Source organism: Acomys russatus, chromosome 13 (assembly GCF_903995435.1).
Source record: "Acomys russatus chromosome 13, mAcoRus1.1, whole genome shotgun sequence".
NCBI lineage: Eukaryota > Metazoa > Chordata > Mammalia > Rodentia > Muridae > Acomys > Acomys russatus.
Window position 1 is genome coordinate 48,630,937 of NC_067149.1, and position 16,776 is coordinate 48,647,712.

General features: G+C 49.2%; 1 protein-coding gene across 2 annotated transcripts in view; it reads right to left on the reverse strand.

Annotated features, from left to right (window-relative positions):
• Iqsec3 (IQ motif and Sec7 domain ArfGEF 3) overlaps positions 1-16,776 on the reverse strand; it is a 93,138-nt gene that overhangs the window by 39,202 nt on the left and 37,160 nt on the right. For both annotated transcript variants that reach the window (XM_051155286.1, XM_051155287.1), the window contains exon 3: positions 10,267-10,537. In XM_051155286.1, coding sequence (XP_051011243.1) covers positions 10,267-10,537 — 271 coding nt within the window. The remainder of the gene's footprint in view (positions 1-10,266; positions 10,538-16,776) is intronic.

Consider the following 16,776-nt stretch of genomic DNA (forward strand, 5'->3'; position numbering starts at 1 on the left):
CTACAGCCATTTGGATATAGCCTGGAAACAGTTTGTTTGCATTTGCCTGCAACCTGACATTTTGAGCAAGGCTGCACTAAAAAGTCATGGGCATTTCAAGACAGCAAAGCATTCAAGTTGTGAAATGGTTGTTGCCGCATGCTTGAAGCCAGGTATACAGTCACAATTTAGAGCAAAAAGCAGTGTAGAAAGATATGAAAAACATTGTTCGGAATAGCAGCTATGCTGGGTAGTTTCATGTCAAAGCTAGAGCCATCTGAGAGAAGGGAACCTCAATTAAGAAAATGCCTCCATCAGATCAGGCTGTAGGCGAGCCTGTAGGGCATTTTCTTAATTAGTGATAGATGGAGCTGGGCCCAGGCCCTTGTGGATGGTTCCATCTGTGGGTTAGTAGTGGTCCTGGGTTCTATAAGAAAGCAGGCTGAGCAAGCCATGAGGAGCAGTCAGGAGGCCACATCCCTCAGAGGCCACATCCCTCTGCATCAGCTCCTGCTCCAGGCTCCTGCCCTCACTGCTTTTGATGATAAACTGCTGTAGGGAACTGTGAGTTGAAATAAGCCCTTCCCTTCCCTCCCCAAGTTGCTTTTGGCCACTGTGTTTCATCACAGCAATCGTAACCCTAACTAAGACAGTGGCACATTTAAAGTGGCAAGACCACCCGCTGGAGGCTCCAGGGTGTAAAACAGCTGACTCATTCAAAAGACTAACCCTTGAAAAGAGAATGCCACGGGGTGGGGGTGCGGTGGGGGGTGGGGGGCACTCCACTTGTAAAGAACCGCCTAGAGAAGTACTTTCTCAGGTTCAACCATACCGGCACTCAGAGGATGTTTGTTGTAGCTGTGGCCTAAAAAGGTCTGGCTACTGCCGAAGCTCTCAACAAAACTTGGCATCATCTACCTGGTGCTGATATTGTAGGCATGCAGAATACATGGTAATGGAGGCTTGGATCCTAGATTCATAAGGAAGGGCTGGAAGGTCAATGGGGGTCACATCCCCCCACTCCAGGGGGTCTCTGACAGGAATGTGTGAAACTTTAAGTGTGAAAACCTGAGATACAATAAGACCTCGGAAACACTAGAGATGCCAGCCAGGGACATGGACTATCTGTTTGCCAAGGAAAGCTTTAGGCACTGGTGGAATCAGACCCCAAAAGAGGTCACGTGGATTGCAAATGTCAGGGCTGTCTATGCTTGATGGAGCTCAAATGCCAGTTCTCAGGCATGGAGCTGGAAAACTTGATGGGTTTTGGTCTTCCTGTAGCTCTATCCTTTGTTTCTATGTTCTCACTTCAACTTTTCTTTTTTTGGAATGAGAATATTGGCTTTGTGCCATTGCATACTGGAAGTCCATAGCTCATTATAATATTTTCAAACAGAGGCTCATGATGAAAGCGATTGCTTTGAGTCTTAATGAGACCCTGCAGTTTAGATACCCCCGCCCCCCACAACTTTTAGGGGAATATATTCATTGTTCACAATGCTCAGTTTCATAAAGGCAATTGTTTTCAGATATTTGACAATATTTGCTTCCTCTCCCTCCTTCTCTTTTGTTCCCACTCCCCTGAGTGTTAAGACTTAGATATGTTTAAATTTGGACTAAGTGCATTTTGTATTATGACATCCGCAGATGGAGTGTTTCCACTTGAATGGGAGACAGCCCCCACAGGCTCATATTTGAAAGTGCTCAGTCCCAAGCTGGTGATATTATTTTGGAACATTATGGAACTTTTTGGAGGTTCAGCCTAGCTGGTTACTAAGGTTATACCCAGGGCCTGGCTTTTGTCACGCTCTCTGGTTCCTTGTCTATAGGGTTGTGAAAAACCACACGTCCCAAGCACTGTGGACGAAGCTGTTACCCCATGCCTTTCCTGCTATGATGGAACTGAAACTATGAGCCCCGCCCCCAGCCTCTTCCTTCCCTCGAGTTGGTGGTCACAATGATGCAAATCAGATATAATGAAAACAAAAGCAAGCAAGGCCCTGTGAAGGCAAAGGCGTTGCTTGCCATTTTTACTGTCAGATCCGCAGCTCTTGGACAGTATCCAGCACACAGTCAGCATCATACATAGTGAATAAATGAAAGAATGACTCCCCCAGGTTATCTTCGGGACTCTTAAAGTTCCCATCACGCTCAGAGCAAATGATCCCGTAGCATCTGTCTCTTAATGGATTTTCCCTCATCTTCCTGTTTCTTAGCCACGTTCCCAATGTCCACCCTTCTATCTGCTGCTTCTCTCCTGCCTTTGAACCATCTCCCAGTTCTCTGAAGACTGAAATATAGCTCCACTTGACTCCACTGTCCATGAGGCAAGTGGACTCCCCACCTCCTTTCCAGGCAGTCAGACTCCCCATCTGACCCTTCAGCTCTGCCTTGTTCTTGGGTTCTAGACATCCTACAACTTTGGAGGTCCTTTGAAGAGATCCTCATGACCAGCTGTGTGGCTTCTTCAGCACTGGTCCTCACTCACCCCTCCTCTTTCCTCCTTTCTGGAGCTCTCGATGCTCCTCCTGTGAAACCCCTTGACACTCAGAACACTTATCCCCAGCCAGACTATCAATCCTAGACTCTAACTATAGAATTCCTTTGCATGCTGGTCACAAATGAATACCATTTTTAAAAACTCTATTCATACATTTTCATTTCCATCCTATCCATTTTCAGAGCCTCTTCCATATTTTCCAAGTTGGGAATTTAATGCATTTGATGGGTGATAATTAACAACTAATTAAGAGGAGGAAGAATCTCAGGGATAGCCCTTATCAGGACTCTAAATATATTTGTTTTCTCCAGTGACTATCTTCACACCTTGCCCACTATCAGAATGCCACTCTAATAACGTGATGAGCAAACATCACATAGGAAAACAGCTCCTTTTATATTTGCCTCTTCTGTGCTGGTGGACCTTGGGCATAGTTTTAACATCTCTATCCATTAGATGAGGCCAACTCTGCTGATCCTGAGGCTTGGGAAGGTTAAATGAGACTATGAAGCTCTTGACAGTTGGCTTGTGCTTGGTAAATGATAACTATTTGAAGATGACAATGATGCCATATGTGTGAGTCTCAGATCTATCTCCATTATGACCCTTTATCCTGGAGCCACATGCCCAATGGCCTTTATGGATACTTCTGGCTGCTAAAAAGCCACTGACTGTCCTTCCTTAACTCAGCCCAACCAGCTCTGCCTTCTTTGTTTGCTTCTTAAAACTTTGATTCTTCTGGATTGAGACAGATGCTGAGACTCACAGCTAAACTGTGGGTGGAGCACAGAGAGTGTAGTGGAAAAGTAGGGGGAATAATAGAAGGATCCAGAGTGGACAGGAGCTCCACAAGGAGACCAACAGAACCAACTAACCTGGGCCTAGGTGGGGGGGTTACTGAGACTGATGCGCCAACCAAGGACCATGTATAGACCTGACCTAGGCCCCCTACACATACATAGCCAATGGGTAACTTGGGTTTAGTGTGGGACTCCTAGAAAGGGGTCTCTGACATGAACTCTGTTGCCTGTTTTCCAATCACATCCTCCTGGTCTTGCCAGGCTACAGGGGAGGAAGATGCATTCAGTCCTGATGCGTCTTGATATACTGGTGTGGGTTAAGGCAGGGCTTCCCTTATCTGAGAAGTAGGGGATGGGGGGGGGGGGAATAGGAGAAAGAGGAAGGGTAGGACAGAGATGAGAGGAGGGAGGGGGTCTGTGGTCAGGATGTAAAGTAAACAAACAAATAAATAACTCGATTTTACACCACCCTCTTTAGGCATGTTGTGTTTGTCCCTGTGTCCTCCTTCGTTCTGTCCTCTGAGAGTTCAGATGGAAGCCCTCACTTCACTGTTGGCAGTCACCCCTGATCTTTCCACAACAGTGTCACCCCAAGGAGCTGCCTCTGACGACTTAGGTGGGCCACCTGAGCAGCTTCCGGGGCAGGATGCTCCTGCTTCTGTCCCCATCTTCATTCTGACACTTTATGAACCTAATCCACCTCTCAAAACCCAGACGGAAGCACGGGCCTTCTGTTGCTTTAGAGCCACCACTCACGGTGAGTGGAAACTCTTCCCGCTTGCTCTTCCAACCCAAAGGATCCGGCCGGGCCACCTCTTTTTCTCTCTGAGCACCTTAGATATAGCAACTAGGCCCACTGCTTACTTGCTCTACCTACAGAAAAACGCTTCACTGGGCCTCTGCTCACCCAGCTCCTCTCCAGGTGTAAATATTCCCCTTGCTCCAAGACCTGTCCCAAATGTCCTTCATCCCTTCCAGAAAGCCGTCTTAACCTGCCAGCCAGCCAGCACAGGAGGTTGTTCAAACTGATCTTTGACTCTGTTCTTCCATGAACTTTGGCGGGGGGGAGGGGGATACTTAGACTATCCACTCCTTTCCTTGTCTACTCTTTCCACCCCGGACTCTACAGGAGCATCAATTATTCGAGCCATTTGCTAGGTCTCCTTTACCCTGGTTCGGAGGTGCTGCTCACGAAAAGGACAGAAGAAATTCAGTCATTACTTCACCACCCTCCTCTCCAATCCTTTTGCATAGCCATCCCCTGCTGGCTCCAGCTGTTTCTATTACTGTCTTCCCATCTTTTACAGCCTCCCTTGATGCTTACACCTCTGCGCTGCTCTGATCTCTTAGCACTCTCACGCCACCCCTCAAAGCCATCCCTTCTGCCTGGCGCTGGACCAGACCCGTGGCTGGAGGTTAGTAAATGAGTGTGTGGCCATGAGCTAAGATGAACTCTTTCCTATGCTTGGGAGAAATAAAACCCTAGACTTTCTTCCTGGTCTAGGCTGGGAGCCAAGTTCTCCATCCTTCGTCCCCCTTCATATTGACAGACAAATTCTCATAGGACCGAGGAGCTCGGCAGTGGCCCAGGTCAGGCCCACCCAGTCGCTCCAGTCTGTTCTTAAGAGAGTCAGGTAGAGAGCTGAGAGGCGATGTGGTAGCCTAGAGCGCCCCGGAACGGGTGGGGTGGGGTGGGGGAGCGGCTGGACCCACTGGCCAAGGAGCATATCTGTTCACTCCTCTCTGAGCCCCATGATTCATGGGTAATTAATTGTGACTCTGCCTGATTCCAAGAGAATGATCTTTCAGCTTCTGCCAGGAGCAGTGGCGAGGGGCTTTCAGTGTCATTACAACATGCTCCCTTTTTTTTTCCCCCAGAAGTCAGGCCAGCTGAGCCTAATGAGGGTGCTGAGAGATGGCAGCAAGTGAGAGTGGAGAAGGAGATGCTGGCTGGGGGAGGGGCACGTTGCTGAGGAGGCTGGACTGGGTGAGGTCTTCTTTCAAATTGAGAAAGGGATTTCCTTTGGCTCAAGGTTTCTCAGTTGAGAACCTTAAAGCCAGTCCTATTATGAGTTTCCGGAACTTGGCAAAAGCAAGCTCAAACATCTGGCTGAGAACAGAGACCCCCAAAAGCAGCGCTGCTCCAGAGCCCACTTTGAGCAACAGGTCAGGCTGTGTGCATTGATCTGTGGAGCCTATGCGAGTAGTTTGCTGTGACAGCCAGAGATGGGAGGGTAACAGGTTCAGACCAGGGACTGTGTCTTAAGTCTTCCCATCCACGCTGTGGTGCAGTAACAATATGCACCACAATGTAGGGCAAAAGCTTTGCACTATACCTAACAGACCACCAGGCCTAGCCCTAGGTGGCCCCTACATGTCACTGTCTACCACAGGAAGACTAATTCGAGAGAGCAGTGGTGTGATACCCTTCTCTGAGAATGAAGCCAAGTAGGGTACCACTTCTGCATGGCCTCGTCTTTACCCCTACTCTCTGCAGCCTGGTCCTCTGGTTCTCTTCTTACTTAGGGCAAAAATCTCACCTTCGGAGTGATAAGAGCCCAGATACACTTCAGCTCAGCATCTGATCTCACACACAAGGAGACAGGCTTAGAGGGGAAAGGTTATTTGGAACCCTAGACAACCACTTCTTGGCAAGGTGCCTCAGGGTAAGGCTGGACTTCCAAGTTTGGGGTTTAGAAGATATGCCAAGAAGGGGGGTACAGAATGCGACACCTATAGATCCTGGATTTGGGAGCAATACTGGGATGCTGCTGACCACAGCTCCATGGCCTTGTGGTTTGGCTAGATCAGGGAGCCCTACAGTTTGGACAGCCAGCCTAATCGGCCTGTTTAGCAGCCACAACAGAGAACAGGGTGCAAACTCCTTGGAGAGCTGGAGGATATGGGAATCACATTGGGCCCTCTATAGTGTAGGGGGTATAGAGTATGTACCCTTACCATAGCTGCTTTCCTAAAAGGGCACACCTAAGAAACATGCATGCTTACTCTCTCTGTCTCTCTGATCCCTAGACTGTAGGCCCAACCATCTTTGAAAAGGAAGTAAACAGGCAGGGTAGAAGGGGTGAAGGGTGAGGAAATAGTGTAAGAGGCCCTCTTCCTAGGCAGGGTCTTGGAGGAAGGGGTGAGTGAGGTGCAGGGATGCTTGGAGCAGATGTATTTCACTCACATATCCCAGGTTGAGCATTTCCTAGAGTCCAGGGACCATGCAGCATGCAGGAGAACTATGCCTGAGAGCAGAGCAACAACTAGGATACCACTCTGGGGCCACTAGCTCTCCATATAAATTGCACTATGAAGTACAACCCCTGCCCTTGTGCTGTGAGTGCTCAAAGCACAGTCTACTCAACTCTGCAAGAGCCAGAGAAGAACATGGTCCTTGTCTGTAAGAGTCGAGGCGGCTACCAGACAACAGTGTAAGCCACTGGTACTCTCTACAAGTGCTGGCCCAGCTTGGAGCTTCTGGATGGGACCTAAGTATAAGCTGAGACCATCTGAGAAACACATTGGGACTAGCTTAGGTTTGGATCTTTCAGTGGAGGAAGCAACATGGGTGATGAAGAGCCAGAGGCAAAGGGTAGCCAGGGGATTCAGGTACTGTGAAAAGGCACAGCAGGCACCCTAGAGTGGGCTTGGGTGTGTGGCAGGGAAGTCAGAGAAGCCTTTGTACTGCACATAAAAGCAGCCACTGAGGGTTTCAAGCAGAGAGCAGCGTGACCAGAAGTGCACTGTGCAGGGATGACTCAGCTGCACTGTGGAGGCCAGGTAGGAGAGGCATAGCTGAAGCTGGAGCTGGCAGGAGGTGACGGGGGGTGGGGGTGGGGCGGGCAGGCAAGAGGCACGCTGGCCCACCCGGCCTGACGTGGGATGGTGGAAAGGGTGGGATTGGGAGAACAGTTAGAGGCAGTCTCAGAAAGGGTTAAGGATAGAGATGATACAGGTCAACAGGGAGCCAGATATATGCTTCTAGGTCTAGGCTGTCTGCTGGAAACCTAGGAAGGGGAGCACTGGGGAGGCCATGGTTACCCACAACCCCACGCCTGAGAACTCGCGGATTCCGTATGATTGTGGGTAATTTCGAGGTCAGAATACTAATCCCTGTATCTCAAAGCGTTACAGAACATTTACGACCTAGCTTAGGCTTCTTGCCCACCCTCATCCGTCCTTGTCAAAGTCATTCTTTCTCCTTTCCTTTTCTGAACACCTTCTTTTTCCTTTGAATCTTTTCTGATATCTCTGATGTTTCCATACAGTTTAAAATTAGCTTTTAAGTTGGCCTAAGAAGGGATGGGTTTTACTGTGACATTTTCATGCTTCTCTTTTCTTCTTTAATAAGCAGGATTTTATTAATTGCTTTCACCACACTGTGGTGCTGGGGACCATGCCCAGAAACCCACAAGCTATGGGAATTCTCCTTCAGAAGGTCTTTATCATACCAGGCGCTGCACTGGACACTGGGAGGGTAATGATGAGAGGCCAGAGAAGCTTCCAGAGGAGGGAGGAAATTCCTCCAACAAGCTGGAAAGTAAGAGGCCAAGGGCAGGAGTGCTGGGAAGAACTGCAGAGACAGAGGAAATGTTGGGGGGGGGTGCACATGCAAAGCCCCAGACACACATATGACTAGCTGAGCCTCAGAGAAGGTAAAGAGCCTGTCCGAGGCCTCACAGAAGAGAAGAGAAGAGTTCAGTTTACTGTGTATGGCATGTTTCAGCTACCTTGCTATGACTTCCTCAATTCCCCTTTGCCTGTTTCTCCTCCTGCCTGCCTTACCTATGGTTGGACTAGAAAGACATAAAACTCATAGGAGGCTGGCTGGTCCTCAGCCTGAATCCACACTGTCTATTCAGCTCAGTCCCAGTGGCCTGAGATACAATCCCATGTGTTAGAATTAGACTCGCCACAAATAAGTCACCACTCTGATCCGAATCTGCCACAATTCTCCATTCCCCACCGCGACACCTAGCATCTCTACCAGTCTCTCCTGCTCAAGCCAGGTTTTTCTTTCGTTTGGTTGATGGGATTCTAAATGGGACTGCAATTACTTGGGGGTGGGAAAGGAACCTTGACTTTTCTCCTCGGTGCCCTACTGCCAGCTGCTTTTTGTATCATAGTTACTAAAAACATTACTTGCTCTATTGGTACGTACTACATCCGAGACACTTTGCTGGATGTTGAGGGAAAGGGTACAAAAGAGGAGGGAGATCCCAGGGGAGCGGAGAGACCTGTGGGGTTGTGGGGATGCTCAGAGCTAGCCCACGCCCCATGCCACACTGTCCCGATCCTCCCACAGCTACCTCAGTAATGAAGAACCCAGGACCTCACAGGCCAGGCTCTATACCTCTGCACGCTTAATCATTAAGCTAAATGTGTTCTTCACCTGCGGCTTTCACATGTCAGTGCCTCTGTATTTTCCCGGAATGATAGAAAAATCCATCTCATTGCTTTTCCATACCTCAGCCCTTCCATATTTCAAATGTCTTCTAGTCTATGCCTTATTCACCTGACCGCAACCAAGTCTATTTCTCCTTCTTCAGGACTCCCAGAGTTCTCATTTTCCATCCAGAATGTAGAAGACCCAAAGGAGTGTGAAGTGTAGGATTGCTGGCTGGCCACCCCATTGTCCTGGGGCTTTACGACATCTGCTCTGAGCACCCCCATCCCCCGCCCCCCAACTCCCTAAAGGCTGTGAGTACTCTGGGACTTTGGGCACTGCAAGACTACAAGCAGAATTTTAGAATTCTTCCTATTTTCTCTGACTTATTTTCATTTGAAACATCTTTCTGCCCACTTAAAAAAACCCCACAAATCTTGGGTTCTGTTGTTAAGGTTCTTGGTGATGTCTTTCAGCCTTATCTCATTGGAAAGTTTGGTAGCTATAACTTCCATATTTTCATCCAGTGCTTTCTCAAAATGCGGAACTGGGCAGAACCAAGGACAGCGGTCCCTTTTCCTGGATGTAGACCACATAGAAAACGCTGAGGATTTGGGTTTTGTTTCTGTTTCACAAATTCTACTTTTGAAAAACCCCACCTGTCTGTGTTGCCATCTAATCCGTATAATCCTCTCTTGTCACATAGATATGATGAAGGATTTTGTCAAAATGCTTTACTAAAAGTCGGGCACATTGCCCACTGCTAGTACCAGTCCAGGAAGAGAGCTTGGCATCATTGTCGCCCCCCTCCCCCAACACCACCACCAAAGGAATGAAATTAGTTTGACTTTATTCAATCCTACTGGCTTCTTTAGACTTGCCTTGCTCATGGGCCAAGACTGGCTCTTTAGGGCCTACACATTATGGAGCTAGCAGGGCTGTTGGCAATAACTGAAGGCCTATTTCCCAATTTTAAGGAAAGCAATGGCCAGAGTATTGTATGGGCATTCCTGAAGGCACTGTAAGGACTGGATCCCATATCTACCTCTCCCAGTTCAAATCTGGTTTTTTTTTTTTTTTTGGACAGACTCTAACAGCTAAGGTACATCTCCCTGCAAGCATGTGTCCCCTTTCCACTAGGGAGGTTCTGAATGCCCTCATCTGGGTCAGCCTTAGAAAAATCCTGACAATCCATAAGCAGCCACTGACTTTGCACCTCATTTTTCTTGTGCATGCCTAAGAGTTGGGCTTTTCCTTGGAAAGTATGGAAACAAGGCCATTTCTTTTGGGTAAAGTGGAAGTGGGGACTCCTTTGACAACAGCTACTTGCTTAGAAATTTGCACCGTGTAAAGGGCAGTGCAGGGATGTACTAGCTACAGGCCTTGTGGTGTAGGACATGAATCTTGCCAGGTACAGGCAGGTATGGGAGCTAAGCATGGCTTCCTGAGGACTTAGGGTCTAGGGAAGGGCAGCTAGGTAGCTCAGCTGGGGAGAAACATAGAAAGAAAGTGTGCCTGCAAGTCCCTGGCACCCTGGACAGCCCCCAAAGGCAGGGCCCTTCACCACCCTCCCCGCCCCCCTGGGAGGCCCTGGGTACCTGTTTATTCTTTAGGTCAAGGGAGAGTTCGTACTCAGAGGCAGCAGGAGTGTGGGAGCAGAGCGCCGTCGCCAGAGCAGGCTGCTGCTGGCCGGGGGAGGCCGCGCGGAGGGGCCCAGCCCGTGGGGAGCCCCCCGACCCCGGCCGCTCCTCCTCCTGCTGTAGCTCCTGGGCTTGAGCCTTCGGGGCATGGGCACTGGGTCTGCCGGCTGCCACCGCTGCCACCACGGAGTCCTCCATGCCCCCACCGGCCTGGGCACAGGAGCCATCACTGTGAACAGAAGGCAACGGTGCTCGGTTGGGGGAGAGGGGGATGATGCATGTGGCCTGACCTGCCTGGTTCTAGTCCTTTCCAATGCTAGGAACTAATGGGATAGCTTCTGCCGCCCCACTAGGGAAGGGCTCTTATGGCTGGAAAGAGCCCCAGGCAGGAGTAAACCTGAGATTGGGAGGGCACTCCAGGTAAAGAGGGCTAGAATTCAGAGCTGGGGCAGAATGGTGAAGAGTGGCTGGGCTCACATCTGGGATCTGCCTCTTAGCAGCTGGGGTACCCTGGCAGGTTACTTAATGACCTGGCACCCGTTGCCAGCCTGGAAATGGGCGTGTTAACTGTGCAGGCCTCATGGGAAGTGGAGAGGTGTAGTTACTGCATATCTTCAAACCGCCTGGCTTGTGGACACCCTGTACACAGTGCTAACCACTGCAGTGGTCTCTAGTCTAGCTCTATGGCCATCGGCTTGGAAGGCTTACTGGGACTTGCTCTATCTTTAGCCCTACTGAGTCTAGGAGAGGGAGTGATACTTAGAAGGCAGGCTTGGCCATCAGGCCTTTCCAAACTTCAGTTTGGGACTGGGTCTGTGGAAAGGAGGGAGCCTGCTCTTCTGGGTTTAGAGAGGCCCCTGTTTTGCCCTGGCTCTCCTTTACTCGCATGGAGCCCCCAACAGGTTGAGCTATTACTGCCTTCCTCTTACCTACCCTAAGAAGATACAGAGTCAGTAATTTGGCTGCTTCTTTCCCCACAAGCCTCTGAGCTATGCCCTACTTCAAGGCCCAGAGCTAAGTCTCTAAGAAGCTCCTCTGGATGACTGTAGCTTTCCCTGATCTGTCTTAGAACACAGGGAGCCATCCTCAGAGAGCCATTGTGGACTGCACAGTAGAGGACAGTGGTGTAGTTAACAGCTGGGCCCTGGTCCAGGCCCCACAACTGCATGGCATTGATCATGTTGCTCTGTCTCTGAGCCTGAGGTTCCTCGTTGCAAAATCAGGGTTAATACTGACCTTAGTGAGCTACAGTGAGAAACACAGGGGTCTACGTGTCTAAGGTCAACACCGATCTCAGCGAGCTACAGTGAGAAACACAGGGGTCTACGTGTCTAAGGGGTTTAGTACAGGACATGTCTGGATCAAACTCTTCTTTCTACACTGTCTCTTCCTAGAGGCCAAGGCCTGGATTCTAGTTGATTCTAATTTCCCTGCTGAGAGCTGAGCAGATGATAAATGCACACAGTTACTGATATATGACACAAGGAGAACCAAGGGCCTGGGAATGGATCCTACAGCAGACAGTAACAGAAGGCCAGGATTTTAGGGTCATGCTGTGACACCTGCCAAACTTTTATGGAGGAGGAACATGGGTCCCTTGGGGTAGGTGTCCCTGGTACTGGAGGGCTGGGACACCTCAGGATTTAGTTCTTCCAAGACTGTGCCCCCCATCAAAGGTACTCCAAACTATGCTAGAAGGCCTCTTTGTGTGTTTTCCCTGACCTTAGGGAACAGAGGTGGGGTGAAAAACCCTCTGGTCCCCATCTCTATTGGTTGCCCCAGGCTTCCCTCCTCCCAGAAGATGAAGAAGAGCTCATAGGCATGTCTCAACCACAAGCAACCTTTGCCACTTCCTGTGTGGCCACCAGACAAGCTCCACGGTGGGGTCTAGCACTCTAGACATCCTACATGTTTTCTCACTACAGTCACCAGAAAGTTCTTTTTAACCACGCTACTTCAGCCTGTCCTGCTACAGCATGTGTCTTTTCTTCCTTCCAAAATGCACTGAAATGGCCGCCACCCACTAGTGGGCCACCTTGCATCCAGGGCTTGGCAAGAACACTCTCTCACCCTCTTTTCTCCAACATGTCTCTACCTCAGTCTTGGCCCTGACACCCAGGGCCACTCCATCCTCTAGGGAACTGGGGACTGCTCATACCTGCAATGCCATTTGTTTTCTTTGGTTGTTGACAGTCTTCGTGACGTTGCTATTCTTTGGTAGCTGAGCTCTGCCAATGACATTGTAGGTTGGCAGAGAAGTTCTTAGCTTTGCCTTTCTCCCCTCCACTCACGTATAAGCGACACGAGGGGAAGTGGCCATGAGCTTCATGAATTGCCTTCACCAACATGGTTGAGATTAGATAGTGGAGGGAGAAAATTATGGCTTAGCTGTCAGGAAGTACGAATTATAATTCTGCTCTGTTCCTTCCTATGTGACCTTGGTCCACTTAGCCACCTGCTTTGCAGCTCTATCTGTTCATCTACAGAATGGATAAGTACCTTACAACGCGTTGCCACAAGGAACAGATAAAGCATATATTCAGTGTCTGACACACAGTGGGGACTTAATGAATAGAGGGAATGGTTTATTTCTGAGCCAGAACCACACAGCACGAAATACTGTGAACTAGAAGGTACTGTCCCCCATCTGGTCTTCTGTCAGCCCTTTGAACAAAACTGAATAACAAGGTTCTCCATACAAGACATGGCCTTTGTCAGCCGTCCAGATGGACAGGCTTCATTGAGGCTTACCTGAACCCTGTTCTCTGCATGGGGAAGAGGTCCTGGTTCTGAGCACTATTACTGATGGGATGGTTGGCTCCTCTGTGCTCACTGCCTTCATGCAAGCTCCTTGGTTGTACCCATCACAATGTGACCTTTTCTGGATAGACACTGTCCAGAGTCCATTGTGTAAATCTGTAAATTGGGCCCTTGACCAGGGAGCAGAAGAGTACTACATGCTCAGAACCTATATTTTTGTGTCTAAACATCAACAGAATGGGCGCTATGTCCTGTTACACTATCACAGATGGAGGCCTGCCTACTCCAACCTAGAGACTGTGATCTTTGGTGTACAGCTTCTTGTATTTGCACCCAGAGTAATGCTTCTTCCAGGACTGTGTCTATGCAGCTCCTTAATAACTCAGGTTCTAGGCCTTAACAGGGGTTCTGCAAATGAGGGTCATTTATTCATTCTCCAAACAAAATAGCTTCCTTACAGTCTAACCTCCGAGTTTCTAGAGGATGTCCAGGGGATCTCCACTCCCCAGGGCCCAGGGACAATGCACTTGCCTGAAACTTTGCTAGCATATGAGTGAAACTGTTCACCAGGTTCTTCCTTGATCTTGAATACCCAATGAAAAGGCAAAAAAATATAATATAGATGGCACCAAAAGAAAGGGCTCTGAGAAAGCTTTGATTGTGCCCATGTGACAGTAGGCCCCTATGTCTACAAGGGCCCAGGGCACCAATAAAGACCAGCCTGTAGTTGAGAGTGCAGTAATTTACATATGGGAAGTGGAGGTCTTTGGGAGATTGAGGGACAGGCTCTTGATCAGAGGATGATCACATGTCCCCACAGCAGATAACCCATGTCCTGGAACTAATCATCACATGTGAAGAGGGTCACTAGGTGGGAAATTGGCCTGTGGTTTGAGGGTCACTGTAGACCTTCCCGTGTATGCCTGATTCTAGCCTAATAACAGCATATATAAGTATTCTCTTAGGTTTTTTTTTTTTTTTTTTTTTGTGACTTCTCCTTTCTGTCCACTGTGTCCATTGTCACAGCCACCTTCCTGAAATGTAGGTGTTTTAGTGCCAATCCTCTGCTCAGAGTCCCTCAGTGATTCCGGGGCTGGAGGAAGAAGTCCATTTACAATTGCCCCCACTGGATGACCTCACTGCTCCATCCACACCGTTGCCAAGTCAGCCGAGCCCTCTCAGGCCACCGTGCATCTCAGATGGTCCCTCTCTTTCTGCACAGCCCTCTCACCCACACATCTATCCTCCTTGTGAACTCAGGACTCATTTAGAGCCTGTGGGAAGAGTTGATCCTCCCTCTACATCCCTCTTCTTACCTCTAGACAAGTAAGTTTTGACACTTGATTCTCTTTCAACAATGACATTCTAAGTGTCTTTATTCTCCACTAGACTTCCACATGCACGCCCATTTTAAGTCACAGGTACTTATTACATGGATAGCTTATAAGATGTGTATAATAAATGTTAATGGATGGATAGATGGATAGGTGGGTAGATATATATTTAATATTTACTACTTTTCCGAGGGTGGAGGCACGGGACTATACTTCAGTGTGTGCCATTCCAATTGCCCCCCAAGGATGGGCTTTTCTTGCCTATCTGCTGAGAGTGCCCTGGGAGAGTCTCTTTGGCTATGAGTGCTATTGTCCCCACCATGAAATATCTCAGCAACAGAGAGCAAGTTGTCCCCAAGTCATCCTCCCCAAGAACGCCCACATGACCAACTGAAACAGGGCCATTAAAAGTCCACTGGGACACGTTTGGACTTCTTTTCTTCACCCAGTGCTTATAACAGATTGGCCAAGACTGGCAGACATTGTGCATTTAGACTTTGCCTCTGCTGTGCCCCTCATCTCATTTCTATGAAGACCTCCCAATTGCAATGCAAGTAAAAGGTTGACACATTGGGGTAAGAGTGTGCTAACCAAACTCACAGTGGAAGCCCAGCGTGCTGCTGGCTCCTCTTTTCTTTATGGCTAGGATTATCTTTGTCTTCTGTCCTCAGACCTACATAGATCATCTCCAAGACCCAAGTGCCTTTGCTAAAACTCTCTGGGTTCTCTTCCTAGGAAACTGCATACGTTCTCACGCCTACCACGTTCTGCTGTCACATCAGTGCTGTAGGGACTTCATGCATACACCCAGGTAAGAACACTTATTCGGAACAATGATCATGGAGCAGTTTCTGGGCTAAGGGCTGTAGGTATCTCTGGGGGCCCAGGAAAGATGCTTGGAGACTAAGTACCAGATGGCTTTGCAGGCTCGCCATTATCTCTGGTGCTGATGGAATGCTTAATCAAGGTTAGAGAGCCTGAGAGGAGTAAGGCCCCTGCTTCTGCACCTGAGCAGCCAGGTACCCAGTGCTTCTGTGCCTCATCCTCTCATCTGAAAAAAAAAAAATGGAGCTGTGAATACATCGCTCCCAGGAGAGCTGAAGATGGAGTGACCTCGCAGGTGTGCCATCCACATTCACATAGCTCCGTCATGGTGCTGACTCAGGAAGGGAGTGTTCTTTTAGCCTCCTTAGTAGGCCTTAATAGGTCACATTTTGCAGTGTCAGGAGCTGGAGGCTCTGAGGGGGGCACTGAGAAACAGGGGAGGGGTTGGTGGCTTTGTTTGGAGAGGGGAACCACCTCTCCCCAGGCAGATGCTAGCTTGCCTGGCAGCGCCGCACACAGTTGGGATAAGGTGATGAGAAAACGTGCAGACCCCCAAGGGGTCACTAGCAGCAGATGTTGGCTTCTGGAGAAGCAAGATGTATTTATTTTTCTGCCACTGTGGTAGCTGTAACAATATCCACCAGAGACATCACTGGAAGGTTTCTGAAAGCCGAAGGACTCCTCTCTCATGCAAAGGCTCCTCCTGAGGGCCTGGACACCCACACCAGATTACTCCAGACTCTGCCACTCATTCTCCAACCCATTCTGGGACAAAGAAACAAAGCCATTTCCTGGACAAGAGCTAACAACGTGCTTCAGAGCCCCTCAAGGTTTTTCACCCCTTACTAAAGCACGCCTGTCCCTCCTTCCTTTGAATCAATAGAGCTATTTCAGATGGGCAGGATGAGCATATGAAGCCAAGTGTTTTCCTGGGCCCCAGGTGGGACACAGGGAAGGGCTGAGATTAGAGAAGGCTAGCATTAGTGACAGACAAGGACCAAGTCGGGAAATGGGCTGAAAGATCCTACCCAAGGCGGTCAGAACAAAGCCAGGGCTGATCTCTCCTCCTTCTGTGTTCTGTCATACTGGGACATCAATCACCCTCCCTTAGTGTACTCTACTTTCTCTGGTTTACAGAGGAAAGCAACGGTGTTTTCCAGTGCAGCGTTGCTCTACACAATGTGTGGAAGGAGAGAGAGAGGCTGGCTTCCTAATTCTTATGCCTTGTGCACCACCAGAGGCCGCACTCTTCTACCCCCTGCTCATGCTCCCAGCCCTCAGCCCACCGCAGATCTCTATGCAGAAGTCTCCTATGTCTCCCTAGAACATTTCTTTCTTTTTTCCAGACAGGGTTTCTCTGTGTAGCCTTAGCTCTCCTAGACTCACTTTGTAGACCAGGCTGGCCTCGAACTCACAGCGATCCGCCTGCTTCTGCCTCCTGAGTGCTAGGATTACAGGCGTGTGCCACCACGCCCAGCTAGAACATTTCCTACAAGCTCCTCTGTCCCTTTGCTCCTTGAGCACCACAACCCAAGCTGGAAGCTAGGTC